At 43.9% G+C, this 27,627-nt stretch overlaps 1 protein-coding gene across 4 annotated transcripts in view; it reads left to right on the forward strand.

Moving 5' to 3' along the window:
* The window catches only part of CASK (calcium/calmodulin dependent serine protein kinase), a 300,775-nt gene that overhangs the window by 120,262 nt on the left and 152,886 nt on the right, over positions 1-27,627 (forward strand). For all 4 annotated transcript variants that reach the window (XM_070750527.1, XM_070750530.1, XM_070750528.1 and 1 more), the window contains exons 5-7: positions 9,306-9,378; positions 17,674-17,776; positions 20,908-21,083. In XM_070750527.1, the coding sequence (XP_070606628.1) occupies positions 9,306-9,378; positions 17,674-17,776; positions 20,908-21,083 (352 nt within the window). The remainder of the gene's footprint in view (positions 1-9,305; positions 9,379-17,673; positions 17,777-20,907; positions 21,084-27,627) is intronic.

Consider the following 27,627-nt stretch of genomic DNA (forward strand, 5'->3'; position numbering starts at 1 on the left):
AAGCCTTGAAGGAGCATGGGTTTACAATAAACCTACTCAAAAGCCATCTAACTTCGACCATGTGCCTTCCACACCTGGGTACGGTAATAGACTCTCGAGCAGGCGAGGTATACCTGTTGGAAGACCATCAACAGAAAATCCGGGGCATGGTAAACCTTCTTCACCACCGGAAGCGGGTGTCTCTGGCCTTCCTATCACAGGTACTAAGGACATTCGGCTCTTGCATCGACATCGTCCCTTGGGCCCGTCTGCATACCAGATCACTCCAGTGGTTCCTCCTGCCTTTTCAACGGAATCGTTCCAGTAACTCATCATGCCTGGTATTGGTGCCCAGAAGGGTCAGGCGTTCCCTCCCATGGTGGCAATCAGCGGCACTTCTCCGGGGCTCTCCCTTTCTGAAACAGAAGGAAGTGGTCATCACCACAGATGCAAGCCTTACAGGCTGAGGGGCTCACTCTGAAACACAGGTGGCACAAGGCCTATGGACACTCGATGATCTGACGGAGATCAACATCAATCTTCTGGAGTTGAGAGCCGTGTTCTTGGCCCTACAAGCCTTCCAGGCACAGAGTCAAGGCAGACACGTGTTAATACTCACAGACAATGTGGCCACTCGATCCCACATAAACCATCAAGGTGGGACGAGATCAGGCAGATTAATGCAGGAAGCAGACACCCTCATGACTTGGGCAGAGGCAAATCTTCTCTCACTGAGAGCAGAACACATCTCGGGAGTGGACAATGTACACGCAGATTGGCTCAGCAGGTCTACCCTCCACCCGGCGGAATGGCGGCTGGGAGAGGATGCATTTCAAGACATTGTCAACAGATATGGCACACCACTTGTGGACCTATTCGCCACTCTGCAAAATACATAGCTTCATCACTTCTTCTCTCGGTTCCCGTCACTGGGAGCCGAGGGAGTCAATGCCCTCAGAATCCCGTGGCCTGGGGGGCTGTTGTACGCCTTCCCACCAGTGTGCATTATTCCCAAGGTGATCGCCAAGCTGATATCAGAACGAGCCGAAGTCATCTTCATTGCTCCGTACTGGCCTCGACCACCATGATTGGCAGACCTGATGGATTTGTCAATCTCCACACCTTGGCGTCTTCCGAGTCATTGGGTCTCCCTCAGCCAGAGGTCAGTGATATTAAGAGCTCCCATTCATATATACTGTTTCCACTAATTCAAAGAAGACTGTTTATTTGTTTGTAGTTGCTATTTCTTTCTGGCAAGAAGGCCTCAAAGACCACTCTTGTGATGGCTAGGTTACTGGCTAGTAGTCCTAGCAGGATAGCGTGTACAAGGGGCTCCTCTGCCAAGCTAATCCTTTCACAGGCAGAGGGGTAAGAGTAGGAAAGACTGCCTGGAATACTGTTTGCTGCCTGATCTAGCCTTCCGCACACAAGCTTCGGCTCTGCAGCATTGGAGGCTCCCTGGGAACTATCTGCAGGAGTTCTGATGCCAGATTAGCCTTGGAATGGTGAGTCCGTTCTGATTGGCCTTTTCTCCCTCCCAACACAATTGGATCGCTCCTGGGGGGGGGTATCTTTTGGCAAAACTGGTATAATCGATGAACATCTGATTTGAATAGCACATGAGTTCACTCCACAGCTACAGGTATTTGGCAGACAGAGGCGCTATTTTGTTTTTGGCCACCGTCTTGTTTCACCATCATTTTGATTTTCCTCATGACAGTATTTTGATTTCGTTTTTTTACCAGACCAGGGATCCACCTCAGGATTGCCTCTCTTCTAGTGGTTAGAGTAGCCTCTGCTCTCAGGAACAAGCTAACCCCTTTTTGCATCTCTGCCTTAATGAAAGTTTTTTTGCCTGTGTCACTTTCTCCAGAGCAGCCATTTTGAGGGGTGATTTGTCTCCCTTGTCCTCCAGCAGCCACAGCCATTCTGGAACCAGAGCTTCCAAGAAGAGGAAATCATCTCAGGTGCCTCACTCAGGTCTATCCAACAGATCTTCTAAGAGAGTGGACAAGCAGGCCCAGAGTAGGCACAGGGTTATTGAAAAGGTTATACCCAAGGCCCAAGTGTCTTCCTCCCACAAGCCCAGTGGGCACCAGGGGAAACAATCCCTGAGATCTTTATCTCCCTCTCCCCCTCCCATTCAGGGCGACAGGCTTCTGGGGCTCTCAAGAGTTTGTATTACCTAACGTAACCTTCTTAAATCTTAATGTAACCTTTAAATAAAATTTGCCTAACAACAGTGAAGGGGGGATTGGCTTTGTGCCATCAACCAGGAACCTGTTCCATCAGAGGCCCAGGCTCATTGCAACAGAAGTTCTAGGGGAGAGGTCACTTTTACTTCAACTGCTGCAGGTCTTTGTCCTGAGAAGCAATTTGGGCTTTCAGCCCAGGCCAGTATGAGTGAATGGACCACTTAGCTGTCAAACAGGGTGTCACTGCTGCATTACAGCAGAGATTTTATGGGAGGTCTAGTTGCCTTGGAATTTACCGCTGACACCACGCTCCATGCAGCCCATTTTTCAGCTTACCGTGGCTTCTAGTCCCTCTTATGTCTGCGGCAGTGGCAAGCCGATGCCCGTAATAAGTGGTGTTTGACTGGTTCCATTTTCGGGGTCTCCTTTATTCGGGGAGGCATTGGAGCCTATCCTTGTAGAATCCCAGGACAAGCACAAAATCCTGCCTCTCATTTCTCACAGTTTGGAGGCTTGACCTGTTCCTTACTATCTCCCATCGTCCTTTTGAGGGCAGGAGGGCAGTTTCATGTCCCAACATTACCAGTGAGACTTCCCTCCCGGACAGGGTCAACCTCAGGAGAAGCAGAGCAAACAGGCCTCCGGGTACCTTCCCAGAAGGTCCTTTTGGGGGGGAGGGGTCACCCTTTCAGGCGATTATGAAGAATGGTTGTGCTCCTCCCATTGGAGGTTGACTGTCATTCTTTGCTGACCAATGGGAAGTGATCACTATGGATGCCTAGGTTAGGGAGATGATGTAAGCAGGCTTCTCTGTAGAGTTTCTCCTAGAAATTTTTTCATTCCGTGCCCTTTCCCTAAAAAGAGATCCAAAAGACTCCTCATGAATTTGGCATTAAAACATCTGCTTGAGATTCGTGCAATCCAACTTGTTCCGGAGGAGCAACTGGGTCAGGGATTTTATTCTCTTCCTCATCCAAAAAACTTTTGGGGGCTGGAGAGCTATTTTAGATCTCAAGACCCTGAACTGTCACACTGTTTGCCGAAGGTTCAAGAGGCAATCCCTGCAGTCTATGCTAGAAACTGTTAGGAGAAGCGATTTCTTCACATCAGTAAATCTGACTGAAGCTTACCTCCACGTTCCTGTTCTCCCTGACCACAGACAGTACCTTTGTTTTCATTACGCAGGCAAGCACTACCAGTATCTGGCACTGCTTGTTTGGTCTCTCCTCTGCTCCTCAGGGGCTTACCAAGCTGATAGCCGCCCCAAGTCTGCGGAGAGGGGCGGCATACAAATCTAATAAATAAATCAATGGCAGCACAGGCAGGTCATCTGCATTCCCTCCCTATAGGCTTTCAATTTTTTCCTGATCCAGTCAGCCTCTTAAACTCAGGCAGCCCGAGACATGGAGACAACCATTTGCGTCTTTGAGGACCACAGTTTCTCCATCAACAGTGCCAAAAGTCATCTGATTCCTACTACTCCTATCCAGAACCTGGGGGCAATCATCGATACAGTTAAATCCAGGGTCTTCCTTTCCAAGGAGGGCCACATCAGTGTCGGGGACATGGCAGCGACCGTCAGTCAAGATCGCTCAACAACACTGCACTTTCTGTCCCAACTCCTGGGAAAGATGATTTACTGCATTTCCATCATGCCATGGGCTTGACTCCACTCAAGGTGTCAACGCTGATTCCTGCTTCCATTTTACACAGCCAGAACCTGTATGTCTTCCCAACAAGTCGTGGTTCAAGATCCTTCGGGTGCTGCGGTGGTAGACTTCAGCAGCCATCTCCAGAGGTAGTATGTTCCAGAACTGCATCACTTGGTCATTACAACAGACGCCAGCCTGTCAGGTTGGGGGGGGGTGCATCTCCAATTGCACATGGCTCAAGGTCAGTGACCCAGGACGATCTATCCCATAATATAAACTGGTTGCAGCTTCAGGCGTTTCACTTGGCCCTCAGGGAGTTCCGCAATGTGGTATCCAGTCATCACGTTCTAGCTCATACAGACAGTATTACAGCAAAGGCTCATGTCAACAGACTGGGGGTGCTCATTCCAAAACCTTCATGGAAGAGGCCTTCCAGCTTGGCCTGTGAGCAGAGACTAATCTCTTGTTGATTCGGGCAAGCCACATCTCAGAAACTGCGAACATTCAGCCGGACTGGCTCATGCAGAGTGGCACCTACAGCCATTCAAGGACATATTGGAGAGGTTCGGTCTTTCCTCAGTAGACCTATTCACTTCCAGGGACAATGTTCAACTTCCTCGCTGCGTCTCCCACTATTCGAAGCCCATCGTGGAAGGAGTGGATGCCTTGCACATCCCTTGGCCTCCCGGTCTGTTGTACGGCTTTCCCCCTCATTTCCAGGGTCATTTGGAAACTGCTGGATGAGATGGCGGAGCTTCTACTGGTGGCTCCCCATTGGCCCAAATGTCCCTGGTTTGCAGACCTCATCAACCTGTTGGTGGCCAGGCCATGGACGATTCCGCAGAGTAAGATTCAGCTCAGTCAGGGCACATTCATTCACATCTGACCGCTGGGAGGTTGAGCGGTGATTGCTAAAGGGGGACAATCTTTCAAATGGTTTCATCAGGATTCTCCACGATTCTCACAAAGATTCCACCAACCGGATTTATGATGCCACTAGGATAGCCAGCTTTGGTGTGTCCCATGCATGAATGCTCTCTCTGTGAGCATGGAGATGGGCTGTTGGTCTTATCTGATACATTCCATCTCGCAGCCATGAAGAGGCATCCATCCCCACCCATATGACATCTGATCTTGCCTTTTTGAGCAAGGGGAGCACCATGTTTGTCTGCATTAATGCCTTCATCAAAAAATCGGAAGTCACAGTAGGAGGTAGAAGTCATCTACTTTGCAGACTCAGCCCTGATTGGGTAATAGACGGAGTTTAACCTATGGATGCTGTCTCCATGGCTATGAGATGGGAGCATATCAGGTAAGACCAGTGCTCCTTCTCTCTGGAATGTACTATCTCCTCCCTGGAAAAGTTATGTGCTGCCAAAATTCTCCACCACTATTTCTCCACGTGCACATTCACTTTTTTTTCTGGGCTTAGATCTGTCAATATATCAATGGACAGTTGATACTAGATCATCCTTCCCTACTCTTCCATGTGAATAGTTGTGCTCCTTAAATATTTCTGCCACTATGTTTTCCCCTCTGAATATACTCAGTTTTAAAACTATGCAAAATATATATTTCTTTTAGTGAGTTTCCTGTAGCCATTTCAATGCTGCATGATCTATTCTGAGTTCAAAATAACAGTTGAACCTAGCCCTACATATGTATGTGATATTCTTTCTCCAACATAGACCAATGGGTAGTTAGGTAGTTTAGGTTATTTCTTATTCAGAAATTCCACCAAATGAGGAACCAGCACTGTACTAACTTTTGGTAGTGACTCAATCTGAGGCATTAGTTGTTATCGCAATTGCTTTATCCAAAATTGGAGTTGTAATAAAGGATATCTGGAACTTAATGGTGCTCAGATGCAATCTGTCATTTTTTTAGACCACTCTACCTTTGGTTTGTGTAATACCCATTCCTTGAAGATCCTGAATATAACATTGTTAAAATTTGTCTGGATTTGAGCACTTGATAGTAATTAATTAGTACCAGGAAAGATTGTACAGTACCTGATTTTCTTTATAACTACAGACCAGTTCTGGATTCTTTTCTCTACAACAAGGTTGTCAAACTGGCGGCCTGCATCACACACAGGCCACAGCCACCCCAGATCCTCATATGGGAAAAATGTTGCAAAAGTGACTTGATGGCAATGTGATGCCACCTGTGCTCTACAAGTAGTTTTTCAATTTCTTCTGTCAATAAAGTCATAGATTTTGCTTTTATCCCCCCCACACATTTACTTTAAAAACATTTTGTTGTATCCCAACTAGTGGATAATGACCCAATATTCTGTCACCTGGGCATGGAATGCTTCTTGAAAAGCCTTCACAAACTTTACTTTATGTTAATTTCTAGTACTCTCATAGTTGTAAGTAGTTCCTGAATGGACCCAAATCTCTCTTGATAGTTTTGTCATATTCAGTGTAGCAATTTTATGGCATTCATATGAGCATGCTGAGTTAGTGATCAATTCCTTGCTCATTGGTGTGCTATATCTTACTTCCATAGTTATGAGTTGACACTGCATATTTTCTTCCAGTTTTAGACTTTGACCATTTTCAATCTTCTCTTCTGCTATCATTTTACTCTAAACTCTCCAAGGATCTGGAGCATTCCTCCTATACTTTATTTATGCAAAGATCATTATTATATGGATTACACTGTCAGGGCTGATGCAATCTTTATCCAGATATTTTTATCTGAACTTGTGTTCTGGTCAGGTACTTGCCCCTCCATAAAGTAAGTTTGCTAATTATCTATTTTTATTAATGAGCAGGTGACTTTAAATACAGTGGTACCTCTACTTAAGAACTTAATTAATTCCATGACCAGGTTCTTAAGTAGAAAAGTTTGTAAGTAGAAGCATTTTTCCCATAGGAATCAATGTAAAAGCAAATAATGCATGCAGACCCATTAGGAAAGAAATAAAAGCTCAGAATTTGGGTGGAGGAAGAAGAGGAGGAGGACAGTCACTGCCGAAGGAAGAAAGTTGAGGTGAGGGGAATCAAAAAAATCCCAAACTTTAAGGCTTAAAAAAAAAAGAAGGACTCTGAGGCGGCAAGGAGTAGTACGCACCTCCCATACATCCGGCACGAGGTTGCCTCCCATATACTGCGCCAGAGGGAGAAGCCCAGGCCGGAGAGAGGGGGGAACCTCCTGATCCTTTGACCGAAAGGTAACCACTGCTGCTCTGCTACCTGCTTCCTCTTCCCATGCTGAAGAGCTTCCCTCTCTCGCTTGCTCACTTTGTAGCTGGCGCCTTTCCTTCACTGTAGTGACACCTCGGTTTGGCTGAAGCCAAGTTGATCCAGCTGGGGGGAAGTGCCCCCTTTTGCCTTTTTGCACCCAGGTGCTCCAGGAGGCAACCTCACACTGGGTGTATGGGAAGTAGCGCAAGGGAGTCACCACAGTGAAGTGATTTATTCCCTCTCCAAGTGCCCAGAGAAAGGAAAATGCTCTGTTCGCTCTGGACTGCCAAAGGCTCCTTAAGCACCACTGAAAGGTTCCTCTGGCAGCCCAGAAATGCCCGAGATGGCCAGAATTAAAGGGTGAATGGCAGGAAACTGGCTGGGCCTTCGTGCCACTCTCAAATTTCCTGGGAAATTTTTCCGGGCTCAGGTTCTTAAGTAGAAAATGGTTCTTGAGAAGAGGCAAAAAAATCTAGAAAACCCGATTCTTATCTAGAAAAGTTCTTAAGTAGAGGCATTCTTAGGTAGAGGTAGCACTATAGTTAAAATTACATCAAAATTACATTAAAATTAGCATCAAGTTCCCCACCAATTATAATATAAAGTATGGATCCAAGGGAAAGAGTCTTGATATCAATTATTTCAGAGTGTGCCCTCTCTCAACATTTTAATATAATAATATACTAAATCTATGTGCCTCCTGGTTTCCAGCAATTCTGGTTAGCTACGCTAATTACTGTCCTTTCAAACATCAGAAAATACCTTTTTGTTTTTTCTGAAGAGTTTTAAATAATGTTAAATTAATTAAATACAATACACAAGGGCATTATGTTGTATTTTTGGCTTGTGTCTGTCTTATTTTAAATTATTTTACTATGATTGAAATGTATGTTAATTTCAATTCTAATATTTTGTTAAAGCAATGTTTATATTTTTATCAAATTATTCTATTGGACTTTGATTTTAAATTGTTTACATAGGAAACTCTAAATATAATCTTGCCAATAAATAACATCATGATATTATGGATATTCATTTAGAAGCAACTTTTTCTTTCCGGACTTACCGTGTTTCCCCGAAAATAAGACACTGTCTTATATTCATTTTTGCTCCAAAAGTTGTGCTATGTCTTATTTTCGGGGGATGCCTTATATTTCTGGGCAGCGGCGGCCAAGGCTCAGCCCCCTCGCCGGACCCATCTTTTTTCGGCGCCACTTGGGGAGGAGCCCTCGGTGGCCATGGGCGTGCCTCCGAATCCGGAGGCAGAAGACAGCCCGATGGATGGGCGGCTACCTGCCTGCAGCAGCAAAGGGGGCCGACGGTTTGGGCTGGTCAGCGTCGGGAGCTGCTCCTCCGCTTTCGGGATGCCACCACCGATTTCGCTGCCACCGATTTTGCTGCTGCCGGGCCTCTCAGCTGTTTGGCGGCCCACGTGTCTTCTGTCAGACGCCGTTGCACCGCCTCGACCGACAGAAGACATGTGGGCCGCCAGACAGCTGAGAGGCCTGGCGGCAGCAAAATCTACAGCAGCAAAATTGGCGGTGGCATCCCGAAAGTGGAGGAGCAGCTCCCGACGCTGACCAGCCCAAACTGTCGGCCCCCTTTGCTGCTGCAGGCAGGTAGCCGCCCATCCGTAGGGCTGTCTTCTGCCCCCGGATTCGGAGGCACGCCCATGGCCACTGAAGGCTCTTCCCCAAGCAGCTCCGGCGCGAAAAAAGACAGGTCCGGCGAGGGGGCTGAGCCTTGGCCGCCGGTGCCCAGATTGCACCTCCTGCCCCCGCGGCGGCAAACAGAAGACACGGTGGCAAGATCTGCAGCAGCAGAGGTCCTGTGAGCCATCAAGCAGCTCAGTTTTGGGTTAAGTAAAACCAGGAATGGAGGAGGGAGGGGGGAGGAAGAAAGGAAGCATCTCTATTTCGCAGTCTCAGAATGCAACCTCCGCGAAAATCGAGGGAACACTGTATTACAGTACCGCTATGAACAGCTTTGAATGGTACCGTATGTTTTTCCACCGTACCGTATGTAAACTTGACTATGCCTTATTTTTTTTGGGGGGGGGGGTGCCTTATATTAGCAAATTCTGCAAAACCTCTGACATGCCTTATTTTCAGGAAAACATGGTATTTCTAGAGAGAAATGTTACAGCCTTAGGCTTCAAAGTAGATATAATGTAAATAAAGACCAATGATTTTGAATTTCTAAAATATAGTACTCAAACAACCTTAATTTTATGCCTATTTTTTCTTTGCAGTGCTTTTAACTTATTTGCATGTTTGGTTTTGCAGTCATTACATGAGACAGATATTGGAAGCACTACGCTATTGTCATGATAATAATATAATTCACAGGGATGTGAAGGTAAGTCATATAATTACAGGAAAAATATCCATGTAAGTGTTTGTAATATTTATTGTTGCTTGATTTCTCTGTTTTACTCAGTTAAGGGCACTATTAATTTGGAATTTTGGACAGAATAGTAAAACAATTGAACCATTTCATATGGTAAGGTTCATAAGTGCACACACATAAAATATAACATAATATAATATAATTATGTACACTATCTTTTTCTTTTTAATGAAATTCCTATATCCACTTCACATTTAGAATGTGGAATGTTTTGAAATTAAAACACTAATTTTGAGTTCTATTTACATTCAAAACATTTTCCACACCCTTTAGTCTGAGAGCTAGAAATGTGTTTATGTACAGGTGGTCTGCTTATTTCTTTGGGTGTTCTATTATTGAATCAAGATCTGATGCAGTCAGTAATTCTATTTTTAATCGGTTTATTGTATCTATCATTTCATAAATAATGAGTATAATATAGTATAAACTTCTACAATAAATGTGTACAGTAGTTATAATCACAAAACAAGTGCAGTATAGAAATTGAGGTAGATAATTTACAATTTAAATATAGTTATGAATTATCCACCTGGTGCTGATTCTTAGTGAGAAGGGCAGTCCCATACTTCAGATCATCCCAACACTATATCCATCACAACTGTAATTCAGTTTATCCATCTTGCCACTGGTCATCCTCTTCCTGTCTTTTCTTCTACCTTTCTCAGTATTACAGATTTCTCAAGAGAGACAGTTCTTTGCATAATATATTCAAAATATGATAATTTGAGCTTTGTAATTTGTGCTTCAAGTGAGAACTTTAGCAGTCTATAAGTCTAAATGCTATTGCTATTTGGATTGATTTATTCTACAATCCATTTGTTTGTTTCCTTGACTATGATATTTTATTTTATTGGTGTGTTTCTTCATTTATTTGTCAAGATTAACAGATATAAGTATAAATATGATTATGGATATGAATAAATGGGGACAGTAGGATAGGGAAGGTAATAATATTGGTAACATGCATGCCTCTTACATACTTCTTAGGAATGGGGTGAGATCAACAGTAGACAGTCGAAGGTTAAATGTGTGGGGGTTTGGGGATGAAACCACAGAGTCAGAGAGTGCATTCAGGCATTGATCACTCTGTTGCTGAAGTCATATTATCTGCAATCGAGTTTGGAGCGGTTTACCTTAAGTTTGTATCTATTGTATGCTTATGTGTTGTTGCAATTATAACTGAAGTAGTCATTGACAGGTAGGGTGTTGTAGCAGATAATTTTTGTAAACTCTGCTTAGGTCAGACCCAAGACGCCGTAGTTCTAATGTCAAGCCAGTGCAGAAGTTGGTGAAAATGGTTTGCCACACTATCTGTGATATTTGTGGGAACTTGGGGAGAGGTGATTTCATGAGGGACCAGATGCAGCCACAAAGCATTCTTTCGAGAAGTTCAAGGCCACCACCTGGGCAGAAGTAGAAGAAGGAGTTGCTACACTGGCACAATCTGAGTGCACAATGTGACAAGATTGTGGGTGGGGGGCAAGGCATATGAACTTTAAACTGGGTGGGAAGTTCAGATTCATGTTTCCCGGTGGAGGTTCCAGGATGGTTCCAGAAATAAATTAAAACTTTGAGGAATGCCTTGACTTGGATTCAGATTTAAATTTGGATGATACCTTGACAATTAACCCGAATCTCTAAGCTAAAAATCTCATCCAGTTACCCCACGCTCAGGGCGCTGGTCAGAGTCCTTAACTCCAATATCCGACCCAGCACCAGGCAGTTTGAAGACTCAGAGAAAAAAAGGAAAGGGGGGAAAATGGAAGAGAAGCAGCAAGCTGCTGGGGAGCCAGCAGAGGGTGACTTAGCTATGGGATTCCACGCCCTCTGCGATCCACCCCAGGAATTTGCAGCTGCCAGAGAAGCCAAAAGGGATGAATTTCAGATGAGGGCTAGGCCCAAGCAGCCAGCTCCTTAGCCCCCCTCTTGGCTAGAGCGGACCTCCCAATGTGCAGTAAGGGGTCTGAGTCCTCCCCCCTAAGGGGAGGGAGGCCCTCTGGCCACTGAGCTGCTCTCGACTCAAGGATAGAGACAGCAGGAAATTATGTTCACAAACTGCTCTGAAAGCAAGATTCCAGTTGATGTTATGCAGTCAGTTGATGGATCTCCCTAACCAGTTTGAATGTTTAAACGTGAGTTGGACAAGCCTTCAGTCATAGCCTGAGGCCCCTAATGGAATTTGGCCCCGCCAAAGTTCTCTTTCCCAGAGAGGCACCAAAGCCCCTTTCCACATAGCAGCAAGTGGAATTCTAGGGAGCGTCTCCACCAGGGTGAAGTCTGTTGAACAACCCAATACCCTCCGCCAAAGCCAGCTTATCAGCCAGGTCTAGGGAATCCCCAACAAGGGCAGTTGGGAGGGAGGGAAGTACCAGCAGCAGCAAGCCCACCCCCCAGGCCTGGGAGCAACACCACTGTGGTAAGGCCCACCAGGATGGGCTTTCTTCCCTAGAGTGGGATGGGCGTAGAGCCATCATTCCCATTCAGCCAAATATCATACCCCATTCAGCCAAATATCACACCATGGATGGGGCCGTCTCAGCCAACCCCTGCGATGTCAGGTCTAGGCGTGCGCGCCCCTCCATCAGTGGCAGGGCCCATCCCTGAAGACAAAGCTGCATGGGGCCTAGATCAACAGAGGCAGCAGAAAGGGGGTCAGGTTGGAGGGGGCCCCCAACAGGCTGTTGGGCCAGCCGCTGCCCCAGAGCCCTGGAAGACGTACCTCAGTTCTGTGCCATATTCAATGGTGACCCAAAGAAGCTGTCCTATTTCCTCAGTCAAATATGGGCCTATATTGATGAATACGAGGAACCGCTACCAGACAGATAGAAAGCTGATTGATAAGATAACTGAAGGAATGAATGAGGGGGAAGCAGCAGAATGGATGGCTGAGCTCCATGATGAAGTGGCCCCTGAGCTAGGTAACATGGTTGACTTTATCCAGTTGATGAGGGTCAGATTCCATGACAAGGCCGAGCAAGTATGCGCCGAGGAACAAATCCAAAAGTTGAAGCAAGCGGGGCGCCCAGTGAAGACACTGGCATGAGAGTTTAAAAGAGCGGCAAGGAAGGCGTGGGACTGGGCCAAACGGCTCTTGGTGCACACGTTCCAAGATGCACAGGATCCGGAATTGAAAGAGGCGTGCAAGAACAGTGGGGGGCCGTGTTGAGTCCAAGATTGGTATTCCAACGCCATCGCTCTAGACTATGTGGTCAAAAGCTGAAAGAAAACCTCAATCGACCAGCCAGCCAGAAGGCAGTTGGGTCATAGGGTTTCACCTAAGACCACACCAACCCTGTGCTTCAAGCCAAATAGGAGCATAAAGTGCTATCGGTGTGGTCAGGCTGGCCACTGAGTGCCTGGCGCCAGCCTCCATCCTCAGCCAAAGGCCAGGCCACCTGCTGCTTCCAGGAAGAGGGGCCCAAGACCACCGGAATCGAGACAGCTGGTGCTTCAGTTGGAAGAGCACCCTTCCCCTCCAAACCATGACGAGACTACACCTATGGAAGATGCGGCAACCTCTTGGGACGAAGGGGGCAGTGATAAAGGCAATCTGATGGTGAGTGAAGCCGTTCACCCTATTCTCATAAAGACAAAGATTAAAGTGCCAGAAATGGAGGAATGGGAGGTAGATGCCATATTAGACACGGGTTGCTCGCAGTGCCTAATCAGTAAGGTAGTGATGGAAAAGCTGGGGATCTGTACCAGGGCCCTTGCAAACCACATCTGGTTCCAAAAGTTGGACGGATTGCTAATCAGGGGCTCCCCAGCCACTCTCCTCACTGAACTTGTAGAGTTAAAGATGGAACAACATTGCAAAAGTATTTGTTTCATAGTAGCCTCCAAGATGTCAGAAGCATTCATCCTGGGCCTGGCATGGCTAGATAAGTAGACACCCATCATAAGATGGGAGGATGTGTACCGGAAGTTAACCATGCACGTCGGACTGACAGCCCATCTTAGGAACCAGAAGCTCCGAGGAGGGCTGATGGCTGGGGCCCCGACCAATTTTCAACTAGTAGCGCCTGCAAAGGAGGCCACTCCACCAGGTTCCCAGAGGGTTCCAAGAGAATATTGAGACTTAGAGAAGATGTTTAGCGAGGAAGAATGTAGGGAACTTCCCCCTCACCAGCCAATGGATTGTGCAATAAAATTTGAGCCAGGTGCAACATTCCCAAAGTGGAAGATGTATCACTTGAATTGGAAGAACTTGAGGAGGTATATTGATCCCAATTTGGAGTAGGGGTTCATTCAACCAGCAAAATTGAGTGTCGCCGCCCCCATGTTATTCAAGAAGAAAGACGCTGGGATCACTATGGACTTTAAGGAGATAAATGTGGTTTGTGTGCAGAACACCTATTCCCTTCCCCTCATGAAAGACTTGCTGAACCATTTGTCCAAAGGCAAGATATTTACCATGCTAGATTTGAGAGAAACATACTATTGCATCCAAATCAGGGAGGGGATGAATGGAAAACTGCATTCAACTGCCCGCTGGGAAGCTTCCAATTCAAGGTGATGCCTTTTGGACTGGAGGGAGCCCCCACAGTTTTAATGCAGTACATTGAGGTGCTCTACCCCCATTTGTACAAGGGGTTGCTTGTCTATTTAGATCAGTGTTTTTCAATCAGTGTGCCGCTGCACACGAGTGTGCCACGGGACATGGTCAGGTGTGCCACGAGCCCGGCCCGGCTGGAGCTTTCCTGGTGGTGACGGCAAGTGAGCTTTTGGGGCCCAGTGGGAGGGTGCCGGCCACTGTTGCCTCTAAGCTGCGTGGGCGTGTGCCCGCACAGCCATTAGGAACCCCCCCTGCAGAAACTTTTGAAGTGGCGCAAAGCCACGCAGTCCCAAATCGCTCCCTCTCCAGCCAGCAAAGCCGGCTGCCCAGGAAAGCATCGCGTTTGAAAAGCGCACATTTAAAAAATGCGCCACTTTCCCAGGCAGCCGGCTTGCTGGCTGGAGAAGTGAGCGATCTGGGACTACGTGGCTTTGTGCCGTAATGACAACAATGGCGCTGTGGCGGCCTTCAAGGGCTGCCCTTTGTGGCACCCCACCACCCATTCCTGCAGGTAGAAGTCGGGCGTGCTACCGGGAGGCGGAGGCAGCGCATGGCCGGGCGCTGAGCGCCCTGGACGCCTGGAAGGGCAAAGAGGTAGACGTGGCTGCTGCCTCTTAGCTGCAGAGCCGGGCGGAGGTGAAGGCGACGGCGGAGTCCGCGCTGGGACCATGTGGGGCTGCTGATCCAGGGGGCCACGGACCGGCAAGCCGCCCTCCACTCTCTCTCCGCTTTCGCTCTCTCTTTCTCTCTGTTGCCGGTGTGGTGTACGGGAGAGAAAGAGAGAGAGAGAAAAAGGAGAAGAGAGAGAAAGAAAGCAAGAGAAAGAGAGAAAGAAAGCAAGAGAGAGAGAGAGAGAAAGAAAGAAAGAAAGAGAGAAGGAAAGCAAGAGAGAGAGAAAGAAAGAGAAGGAGAGAAGGAAAGAGAGAGGGAGAGAGAAAGCAAGAGAGAAAGAGAGAGAAAGAAAGAGAGAAAGAAAGCAAGAAATAGAGAGAGAGAGAGGAAGAGAGAAAGAAAGCAAGAGAGAAAGAGAAAGAGAGAAGGAAGGCAAGAGAGAAAGAGAGAGAGAGAAAACAAGGGAGAGAGAAAGAGAATGTGTGAGAGAGAAAGCAAGAGAATAAAAGAGATAGCAAGAGAGAGAGAGAAAGAGAGAGAAAGAATGTAGGAGAGAGATAGAAAGCAAGAAAGAGAAAGAGGGGGGAAGGAGGGAGAGGGAAAGACAGAGGGAGGTAGAGAGAAAGAGCAAAAAAGAGGGAGAAAGAAAGAAAGAGGGATGGAGAGAGAGAGAGGGAAAGAAAGAGGGAGGGAGAGAGAGAAATAGGGCGAAAGGGAGGAAGAGAGGGTTTTTTTGTCCAAACTTATTTTAGCCCCCCCCCCCTCCGCTCAATGTTCCCCAGGATTTTGTAAATGTGAATAATGTGCCGTGATTCAAAAAAGATTGGGAAACACTGATTTAGATGATATTCTCATCTTTAATGAGACACTGGAAAAGTACGTGAAACTGATGCAACAAGTCTTGCAAAAACTCCTAGTCGCCAAATTATACATGAAACTTTCCAAATGTAAATTCCACAAAACTTCACAGGACTATTTAGGATACCATATCTCCAAGGACAGGATCAAGATGGACCCATGGAAAGTAAGAGCAGTATTTGATTGTCATTCCCCATGCATTCACAAGCAATTTCAAAGCTTCCTAGGTTTTGCAAACTTCTATAGACAATTCATCCCGGCCTTTGCTGAAGTAACTCTGCCACTGATGGAGCTACTAAAAACAGGCCTGATGCTTGCCAAACCAGCCAATCTGTTGGACGATTGATTGCCAGAAAGCCTTCCAAAGACTGAAGCAGCTCTTTGCCCAGGAACTGATTCTACAGCACCCCAACTCCGAATGACAATTCATCATTCAGTCGGACACTACCAATGTGGCAGTGGCAGCATTGCTGTTGCAAAAGAACAAGGAAAGCCAACTCCTGCCATCAATGTTCCCTCTAATTTTTTTTCGGTGTGGGCGGAAAGGCATAGTGTCTGAGCGGCAGTCCCCTTGGGACTGGGTGGCATAGAAAAATAAGTAAGTAAGTAAGTAAATAAATAAATAAATAAATAAGGAAAAATCCCTTCTTTTTATTAAAAGAAATTAATAATTTAAAAAAACTATTAAAACTAAAACAACCAGCAAAACCAAAAACATAATTATTAATAAAAACAGGTGAGGGCTGGGGGGGGGGTTTCTCTGTTATTATTTAAGTGCTTTTACCATATGCTTTAAATCAAGAGTCACTTCTCTCTCTGTTTCTCTCTCTTTCCTGTCATTCTCTGCCTCAATCATTTTCTCATTTCGCTTTTTTCTCCCCTTTTTCTATCATTTTCTCTCTCTCTCTTCCTTCCACTCCTCTCTCTCTCTTGCTTTCTGTCTCTCTCTCTCTTGCTTTCTTCTTCTCTCTCACTCTCTTCCTTCCTCTCACATCTCTCTCTCTCTCTCTTTCTTGCTCTCTCTCACTCTCTCTCTCTCTCTTCCTTCTTTCTCTTTCTCTCTCTTTCTCTCCCCCTCTTGCTCTCTCTCTCTTTTTCTCACTTTCTCTCTCTTTTCTTTCTCTCTCACTCACTTTCTCTCTTGTTTTCTTTCTCTCTCTCTCTCTATCTCTCTCTCCCCACTCTTGCTCTCTTTCTCACTTTGTCTCTATCTTGCTCTGTCTGTTGCTCTCACTCTCTCGTTCTCTCTCCGTTCTTCTCACAGCAGAGACCGACGAAGGTGATTTTCAATGTCGGGCGCACATGCTCCCCATACCCCTGCCAGCCCGCCTGGAAACATTCAAAATAAGAAAAACCTTTGCCAGGGAAGGAAGGAGAAATGGAAGGAAGGAAGGAAAGGAAGGAAGGAAGGAAGGAAGGAAGGAAGGAAGGAAGGAAGGAAGGAAGGAAGGAAGGAAGGAAGGAAGGAGATCGAGTGGGATAATGGCGAGCCTCACATGCTCCTGGATAGGAGTTGGGGGGGGGGTTGCAAAAGGCAGGGCCTTTTTTCTGAAAGTCTCCAAAGCTGTCCAGCTCCCTGATATTTGCCAGGGTGAAATTCTTTTGCCTTATTGTGACAAAAGGTAAAAAGAAAACCAGCGGTGCACAATGCAAGGATTTAAGTCCCACGTCTCCAGCAGAGGGAAAAACTGCCCCTTGGCACAAAAACCTCCCCCTTTTTTAAAAATGTGCTTTTAGGGAGCTGGAATGAACTGGGGGGCAGAGTTATCCACAGACTCAGCAAGGAGCGCTGGAAATGGCCAAGGTATAGAATTCTGTGCGGGAAGGGCATGCCTCTGATTGGCTTTCAGCAAAGTGTCCTGTGCGCCCAAAGCCCATTCGCGCCAGGCTTTTAGCGAAGGGGCTGGGACAGAAGGGCTGGGACGAAGAGCTGGGGCCGATTCAGCCAAGGAGAAAAGGCAGTGCCCAATGTCTGGGGCTTGAATACTCGGGGCCAACCAGGCATGGCCAAACGGAGGAAGTGGAAAGTCCCATTCTGTTGGCATTCCAACATTTTTTTAGTTTCATCACTAGCACAATGTGTGCCATCAGATTTGAAGAGCCTATTTAAATTGTGCATGATACATTTTGTACCCTGTCAATTATTATTGTACATATATATTCTGGTGCCATAATAAATTGATGGCTTATCAATCATCAGGGTGATTTTATCATTTCAGCCACACTGTGTACTACTTGCTTCAAAGGAAAATTCAGCACCTGTAAAACTTGGTGGTTTTGGTGTTGCTATTCAATTAGGAGAATCAGGACTTGTTGCTGGAGGTAAGTAATGACTATTTCATATCATGTACAGTAAACATTTTTAAAAGTTATAAGATATAAGAAAATAGTTTGTTTACAAAAAACAAAATAGAACAGTCTAGTTGTGCAACTTGAATATTCTGCAAGTGATAATTAAGAAACAATTGAAATTTGCAAAGTAAACCCTGCTTAAGAATGAAAAATAAAATAAAATAACATATTAATTTATTAAATATATTTCATATTTTGTTTAAATGTGAGTCAATTTTAATTGAAGTCTTTGCTGCAACTTAGCACTGTCTATTCTAGCCTGATTAAGCAAAACACATCAACCTTGGTTATTGCCTTTTTGAGAATGAACAAAATCAGTGTTTCTCAGGCAAATTGGTTCTTCTTAACTCAGGAATTATGCTTTTGAAGAATTTAATGTGTGTACAGTGCATTTAGAAAGTATTCAGATCCCATTCACATTTTTAATGCTGCAATCTGATTCTACAGTTTTTGAAAATCTTTTTTTCCTATTAATCTACACTCCGTAATCACAAAGTAAAAACAGAATTTTAGAAATTTATTAAAATGAAAAACTGAAATATCATATTGGGATAACTATCCAGACCCTTCACTCAGTATTTTTTTTTAAACACCTTTTGCAGCAATTTTAACAACCTTGAGTCTTTTTGGATATGATGCGACAAGCTTTGTACATTTGGATTGGGGGATTTTTCTGCCATTCTTTCTTCAAAATCCTCTCAATGAGTGGACAACTATATTCAGGTCCCTCTATAGAGGGTTCAATTGGGGTTCTGGCTGGACCATTCTAGGATATTCACAGAGTTGTCTCTAAGCCACTCTTTTGTTGTCTTGGCTGGGTATTTAGGATTGTTCTCATGTTAGAAAGTGAATCTTCAGCGCAATCTGAAGTCCTGATGTCTTCAGTGAAAAAGGTTTTTATTGAGGATATCTTTGTACTTAGCTCCATTCAGCTTTCCTTTAACCCTGACCAGTTTCCCAGTCCCTGCTGCTGAAAAACACTGTCACAACATGATGCTGCCACCACCACATTTCATCATTGGGTTGATGTTGTGCAGGTGATGAGCTGTGACTCCTTTTCTCAGATAATCTTTTTCCTCAGTCTGAGAGTCTTTCAGATACTTTTTTGCATGAGCTTTCTTGTGTTTTTCACTGAGGAAAGGCTTCCATCTAGCCACTGTGCCATAAAGTCCAGACCAGTGCAGGGCTGTAGTGATGATTGTCCTTCGGTAACTCTGCCCCATCTCCACACAGTATCTCTGAAGTGCAGTCAAAGTGACAATTGGGTTTTTTGGCCCTTCTTCCCTGATTGCTCAGTTTCATTGGGCAACCAGCTCTTGGGAAGAGTCCTGGTTGTGCCAAACTTCTTCCATTCAAGAATTATGGAAGCCACTGTGCTCTTTCTTAGGAATCTTTTAGTGCAACAGAAATTTTATTGTAGCCTGCCCCACTCTGATATCTTCTATAGAAAAGCAGGTGCCTTTCTAAATCATGTCCAATCAATTTAATTTACCACACATTAAATCTGTATAGAAAAATGTCAGCAACGATCAAGAGAAATGGGGTGCACCAAAGCTAAATTTCAAGTACTGTTGCAAAGGGTCTAAGTACGTTCGGCAATGTGATACTTCAGTTTTTCCTTTTTTATAGATTTACAGACATTTCTAAACTTCTGTTCTTACTTTGTCATTATGGGGTAGGGAGTGTAAATGAATGAGGAAAAAATGCATTTTAACAACTGTAGAATCAGGCTGCAGCACAATAAAATTGACAAAAGTGTAGGGGTCTGAATACTTTATGAATACAATGTTTGTGTGTAACTATTAAATTTGTGAAGAAAGTTTCAAAGTAGATATAGCCATTTTGAACTGGGAATAATTATTTCAAATTTCAAATTGTCTCAACTCTAGCACATTTTTTCTGAAGAACAAATCTTGAAATAAAAGAATTCTGGCTTGGACACATATCAAACAGTCATTTCAAGCTTGAAACAGGATTTTCAACACAGAAAGTTTTATTTATTTAAAATATTTTGCAAATCTGTGGTTTCTGTGATCCAGTGATGACTTTCCTGGGAGGAAAGTCTCCATTTGCACTGTTGGGGATAGGGCTACTTTTGAAACTGGTCCTAAAGCTTCAATGGGTAAAGAATGTTAGTTCCTCATATTTTGATCTCTGCATTGAATTGATTCCAGGCTTGTATGCCAGGATTACATAGCTTGGTCACAAACTACCAAAGACATATGCTCACAATATGCTTTCTTCTTCATGTATGTGTGCAGTCTATCTTTCTGTTTTACATATATGCATATAAATTAGTGAGGCTTTAAAATTGTTTCAGTATCAGCGCAGGAGAAGAATTTTTGAGAGGAAATTGCATCATCTAGAAGGAAAGGTTAGGACCTCTCCCCCTAAAAATTGCCTCGGGAGCCCAGATGTGGGACTCTGAAATGGCAGGTGGGTGTGGTCTCCAGTCACTACTATTATTATAAGAGAGGAATTAAAAAAGAATATTTGGGCTCTGATGTCTCAATTGTATAGTATATTAACATATCATATTTGTGATATGCGGTGGTACAGTGGTTAGAGTGCAGTACTGCAGGCTAATTCTGATGACTGCTGGCTGCCTGCAATTTGGCAGTTCGAATCTTACCAGGCTCAAGGTTGACTCAGCCTTCCACCCTTCCAAGATCAGTAAAACGAGGACCCAGATTGTTGGGGTAATATGCTGACTGTGAAACATTTAGAGAGGGCTGTAAAGCACTGTGAAGCAGAATAGAAGTCTAAGTGCTATTGCTATTTTTGGGTGATCCCTCAAAGTGAAGATGGTTCTGTTTTCAGAGCCTTCCAGAAGCTGGCTGCTCTGGCTTTGGTGATTGATTGATTGATTGATTGATTGATTGATTGATTGATTGATTGATTACTATGCAACCATGAATATATTGTTATTGCATCTAGTAAAGCTATATAATTGTTAATATCTGTACACTATGTAGAGGCCTGCTGTAGAGTTGGTAGATAATCACATAACTAAATCAATAAAATATGATAAATGCAGTGTAAAATTTCAACTTGTATTCCTTTGCCATCTTTAAAAACAATATTTTTAAATTTTATTTTAGGACGTGTAGGAACTCCTCATTTTATGGCTCCAGAAGTAGTAAAAAGAGAGCCTTATGGAAAGCCTGTAGATGTGTGGGGCTGTGGAGTTATTCTTTTTATTCTGCTTAGTGGTTGTTTACCTTTTTATGGTACAAAAGAAAGATTGTTTGAAGGCATTATCAAAGGAAAATACAAGGTAAGTATTTATCTCAAGAAAAAATGTTTTAGTTAGAAATTTTCATTTGGAAAACATATTTGCAAATGTTAATCCATTTTTATGAATTGTAGTTTCCACATACCTTTAGGTACAGGTATACAAAGCACTTAAAACACAAATACAATAATCTATTAAGACATATTTTAACAAAACAGCAACAGAAAAATTCCATGTAGTTAATATAAAGCAAGTAAATAAGATTATAGTACATAAAGCCAAAAGTGGATTTATTATAAAGTCTGTGGTAACATGGGAACAAAGTCAGTCATATTTTCTGACATGTATTTGTATTTGCTATCTGGTTTTTATACAAAGCATTCTCTTTCAAATGTCATAACCTAGTTGTCTGAAAGATAAAGTAGAAAGCACATCTGCCCTGCCCTGCCCCCAAGTCTGGTAGTCAAATTATGGTGAATTGAGACCTGGTAGCACAATTTACATATTTTCCGATTTAGTTCCATTTTTAAGATTTTCAAATGCCATTTTGGTAAGAAATAAATCTAATCTTCTATTACATGTTGTATATCAGAAGCTCAACTGAATATATTCTACAATTACATGCTAATCCATTTTGTTCTTACTCAAATATACAACAAACTTGTGTTTTGTTCCATGTTTGTACATTTCTAACAGGATTTTCAACACCGACCACCTCTTGTTTTCTTAAATAATATATTCTACCTCTTCGAGATAGACAGGTCGGGAAGCAGAGTTTATAAGAAATACTGAAACTCTACTTTGTTTCTGTAGATCAAAGGTGTCAAACTCAATGCCCAACTTGAGAGAGGGGCGAGACAGAATCTCCTGCGCTCTGGTGGGGGGATATCTGAATCCCTGCCGTTCAGGGGTGCCGATTCCTTTGAATCGGCCTGAAGCCTCCCTGAAGGGGAGGTGAAGAAGGGGACTCGGCTGAGGGTCCGTTTTGGGGTCGGCATACCTTGCAAATACCATGCTGGAGCCTCTACCAACGGCAGAGTGAAACAGCTTCGGTTGCCATAGCCATGGCCAGTGTTCCCTCTAATTTTTTTGGGGGGTGGGCGGAAAAGTATAGTGTCTGAGCGGCAGTCCCTTCGGCACTGGGCGGCACAGAAATAATAAATAAACAAACAAACAAACAAACAAACAAAAAACCCACCCTGTTTTGCCTCAGAGAATTTCAAAATAAAATACTGTACTGTGTGTCTATAACAGTGAGCTCATAATAGGGCAACTCTATCAATATCAAAATGCCACTTAAATAGTTGAGCTAGTTTCAAACTAGATTTTGATTTTCTTTCTCTCTTCCTTACTCCCATTCTTTTTCTTTCTCTTTTCCTTCCTCTCTTTTTTCTATCTGTTTCTCTCTCTTCCTCTCTCTCTCTTTCCCTCTTGGCTTCTGGGCAGGTTTGGAAAACTCTGAGTTGATGATGATTTTTAAGTGAGCGATTGCTCACTGCTCAGCTTAGAGGGAACTATGGCCATGGCTAGATTATGTGTCAGGAAGAGACTTGTTAATTTATTGGAAGTCATCCGGAAAGAAGAAAATTCTTAAAGAATTGTGCAGGAGGTTGAGTGGACGAAAATTGTGAGTTGGGATGAAGGATTTGCCAAAAGTTTTTTTTTTAAAAAAATAGAACTGTTCTTTTGATCAAGGAGAAAGAGATTTGGAGAAGTTGAGCAAGGCAGCTAATTAACATCGGAACTGTTCAATGTCTATTGACTGGATTGGAAAGCGACAGCTAAGATCCAGGTGGTGGCTTTTGGATGCTTAGATTGATTAAGATTTGATTTAGAAGACTTAATTTGTTTAAATCTTGGAATTCTTCCTTCCCCGTTTGGGCTAAACATTTTAAAACTGGAAGTAAGGCTCTTTTTTTTCTTTTTTGGATCAATGGTGCTGCCATGTATTGGAAGAAGATTTGATCATGGGAGAATTATTTGCTTATTTAATTAACATCTGCTGTTCGGCCTTGGAAAAGGGGAAAAAACAAAGAAAAAGAACCTAACAGGAGGACAGATTTTCTTCGAAAAGGCGAATAAAAGAAGAAGTTTTGATTGTGGATTTGAACTTTGAATGAACTCCTGAGGGAAAAAAATTAAAAACCCTTGAACTTGCGTTTATCTCATGAATTTGGTGAACATAATATACTAGGCTGTTTAAGAGAATTTGTGTAAACAGCTGGAAAAATAAGTCTTTTTTCTATAGACATGGAGAAATCAGAACATAAGAAGAGCCATGCTGAATCAGGCCAAAGCCCATCGAGTCCAGCATTCTGCGTCACACAGTGGCCCACCAATTGTACATGGGGATCTTGAGCAGAAAGAGAAGGCAAGAACCTCCCTTTCCCCTGACCCCCAAATGGTACCTTCAAATGGTACTCAAGAGAGTCAGATTCATTTTACTCAAATGGTAAAGAGATTCAGGAGATCAGAGAAATTTTTAATGATATTCGAGGAATGATGATTGAATTTAGATAATCAATGAGAGACTGTACAGGAATTGCTTGAGAAACAAAGGAAGCGAATGACTCAAAAGAGAAAAGTGCAGCAGAGGATTTTGTGGGTCAACTAGGACAAGATGAAAAACAAGATACGGGCAATATGGAGATTGGACAGACTAAAGGACCTGTTATTGAATTGGATGATTTTGTTACTTTAACAAATGATACTGCAAAAACCATCAAGAATTGTTTGGTCAATGATTGGGCTGTTGATCATGTTTTACTATGAATATATTGAAACTACCACAAAAGGAAAATTGAAAGGATGTGATTTGGAGCTAGAGGTTTACCAGACTCAAAAAGAAAACAATATTGAAAGTGATTGGTTGGAAAAATATAAAAAGTTGGCATTTGCAAAAATTGAAGGTGTTAAGAGAAGAAATCGAAAGAATAAAGTGGTATTAAAAGGGAATATAAAAGAAAAGAAAAGGATTTGGTTCAAAGTTCTGCTCAATTTAAAGAAATTGGAGTTTGAAACGGGTTGATTAAGCTGGAGTACTTTTTCGTTTGTTCTTTCTCTATTTAGATATATGAATTTTGGAATTGCTGATTTGTTTTAATACCGTTAGAAGTATTGATTATAAGATTTTTAGTAGGTGATACTGATTTGGATTAATGCATAAGTGGAATTGATTTTAGAATTGTTGGGGAGATTAATGATGTCAATGATTTTTAATTGATTTAAAGTATTGATTGTCTAAATGTTAGATGGCTGAAATAATTTTTAAATTTGGGATTAGGTAAATGTATTATTTAGATGGTGGGAAGTAATCTGAAATTCTTACATGTTTATATTTTGTTTTAATTTTTTGATGATTGATATTAGTTACTAACAAAATACTGCGTTTTATTTATGGAAAATGAGATAGTACATTGTATTTTAAATGTATATTGAGAGAAAAAATAAAAAATTAAATAAAACTCAATGCCCAACTCAAGGTGGTTAGATCTGGCATTGCCAGGCTGCCCAAGAAACAGCGAAGGACTGGCCCACAGAGCCTCAGCCTAGCCCAGGCCAACCAGGCAGTGATCTGCAATCTGATGCCAGCTATCTAGGCCAGAACGCAGCCAGTCTTAGATCTGTGATGCTGCCTTGGCCCCGTGCCTTGGGCATGCATAGGAAGTGGCGAGCACACAGGACCTGGTGTCCTGAGAACTGCTTTCTGAGCATTTCCCTTTCACTCAGGATACCAGTCCTTGCATGCTCACTGCCTCCTATGCACATTCATTCATTGGACTTATATGCCGCCCTTCTCTGAAGACTCAAGGCGGCTTACAACATATAAAAGAAATACAAAAATAATTCCACCAAGGCTGCCAGCAGCTCATGCAAGTACATTACGCCGCTGCCATCATCGTCCAGAACACCAAGCCAACTCAACATAGAGGCAAAGTGACCAGCTAGAAAGGCCAAGTAGAGGTGATAGAGCAGTGATGGTGAATCTTTTCGGCACCGAGTACCAAACCAGAATGTGTGTGTGTGTGTGCGTGCGTGTACACGCTGGAGCACAGGAGTTATTATTATTTATTATTATTTATTAGATTTGCTGCCCCTCTCCCCTGGTCTTGAGGTTTCCGGTGCTCCAGTATGTGCGAAGAAAAGCTGTCCGGTTCGCATGTGCGCGCTGGAAACCAGAAGAGCATTTGGTGACGCTGTACATGCCCATTGTCATGGTGGTAGGGCATGCCTAGGCCCAGCAGGTAAGACAGTCACCCTGACTGGAGAAAAACGGATCCCTATCGACACTGTGGGCCACTATGACACTAATCCAGCCCAGTCTGGATTACATGCCTCCCCCCGTCTTTGCTGAACTTGGACAGCCATGGCAGTGGGATCTGGCTTTACCCACTCGGGGTGGCTGTCTTTTGTCTGCTGGGCCTGGGCGTGCTCTACCAAGTCCACTTTGCCTTTATATCTGGCAACTTCACCTTCAGGTTTGGCAAGTCTGGTGAGTGGTGGCAGCAATCCATAGTAGGGCTAAAATGTATTGGGTGCAATAGGGAAGAGAAGATGACCAGTGATGACCTCTCCAACTGCAAGCGAAAACAGACAATGGGGCACAGAGTAATAGTGTCCAGCAGTCCGTATCATATGCTTCCCCCCCGCCTTCGCCAGCTGCTGATGCTGCCTTCACACTTGCTACCTGGACTACCATCCCAGTGGTAATAGTGGGCTCCATAGCCACAGAGTGCGCCAGCTGAGAGGCCAGCAGGCTCCTACCGTAAATTATGCTCCCCCACTCACAAAGGACATAAATGTGTGCTGGCCAACCATTTCTGGCAGCAGCCACTCCATCTCTTCCTTGACTCATCTCATCCCACATGATGACCTCCGACTCACTACCCCACATGACCTTTCTTGCCACAATTGTTAAGTGAATCATAGCTCTTAATAAGTTAGCACCTAGTTGTAAATCTGTAAACCTAGAATCTGGGTTTGTCTCTTTTTTTTTCTTTCCAAGTTTTTTATTTTGTTTTTTATATACATATCAGTGCATGAACAATGTGGCACCTGGGTGTCATACTGTTAGCGAACCAAAACAGCATTCCGAGAAATAAAACAATTCCACGCCTGTGCTTCCCACCGGGTAGGATTTATTAACGGCCATGTCTGGATTCGACTGGAATCATTCCAACTCTCAGTCCCTTAGATTACATCCGGGTCAAAGCCCCATCTCACACCCCCACACCTACAAGTGCAGTCATGAGGGCCAATCCTATGCAGAATTCCTGATTCCCTCCTTTTTTTGTTACTATGGCATCTGGAGAAAAGAATGTATGATGACATCTCTCTCTCACTCCCAAGCTGTGTTAGGCCCACCTTGGACTTCACATAATGACTTGGGCCTGACACATACATTCTAATACAAAATAAAACTAGTGAAATTAATCATTCAACCAAATTATATATTTCCAATAGTAATATACTTTTATATTAAGTTATAGTTGATCATTTAATTATTCCATGTTTTAATGCCACAGTATTATTTAATCATACATGATAATACCACCCTCTTATTGCTTTTATTTTATTATGTAAAAATGTATACACTACCATGTTTCCCTGAAAACAAGACAGTGTATTATATTTTTTGATCCCCAAAATATCACCTTGGCCTTATTATTGGGGGGTCTTATTATTTTCAGCGTGCAAGAGATGGGGCGGACCAGAGTTTGGGGGAGAGAAGAAAGATTTCTGCTGCTTCTGCTTTTGGCTGCATGCAAGCAAAGCAGTGGAAGTCTTTCTTTCTCTGCTCCAAACTCCAGCTCTGTGGCTTTCAAACCCTAGCCAGGACAGCGGCTGCTCTGCGAGTGTGCTTCCCACTCTATGGTGATGGTCATTTGAGGGCTCCTGTCAAGCTGCCAGTCAGAATGTAAGATAAATAAAACTCAGAGTCCTTTTTGTAAAAGTTCAAAAGTGAATTTATCAAAATCAGAACTAAAAGCATCGAAGGAAAAGCAAAGTCTGAGGAAAATGGTGCGATACAAGCATATATCAAATCCCCCTTTACCAACCCCCTTGGGTGAATGCCCAATCCCTATTGTCCCTGACCATCAGGTGGATTCATCTTCACCCGCACAGCACTCTTCTGGAATGTTCTTCTAACAGTCTCCTCCTGGCACCAAGGAAAACAAAACTTATCTCACTTCATGGCCTCCTGTGCGCTTCCCTCCAACTAACCCTTATCTCTAACCCACCCAGCAACTATTGACAACCAAGCGAGAGAGATACAGCAGCAGCATAAGCAAAGGTTGACAGCTCCCCTGCTCGTCTCCACTCCAATCTCTCCGTGGTCCCTCCACCTGAGTGTTTACTGACTGCAGCTCCCGCCGGCATGCCTGGGAAACCCCTCTGCCCTGGAAGTCACCAGGTGGTACAGCAACTGAGCTGGACTCTTCCTGGGGTAGGGAGCCTCGCAGGACCCTTGCCTGCACTCCCTTCCTCCTTTAGATCCGGCTTACTCTCCCCAGGGACCCAGCAGTGAGACACTGGGCAACCATAGCAAGGGCAACCCCAACACACACAGCTCAGCTGAGTTTGG

Source organism: Erythrolamprus reginae, chromosome 4 (assembly GCF_031021105.1).
Source record: "Erythrolamprus reginae isolate rEryReg1 chromosome 4, rEryReg1.hap1, whole genome shotgun sequence".
NCBI lineage: Eukaryota > Metazoa > Chordata > Lepidosauria > Squamata > Dipsadidae > Erythrolamprus > Erythrolamprus reginae.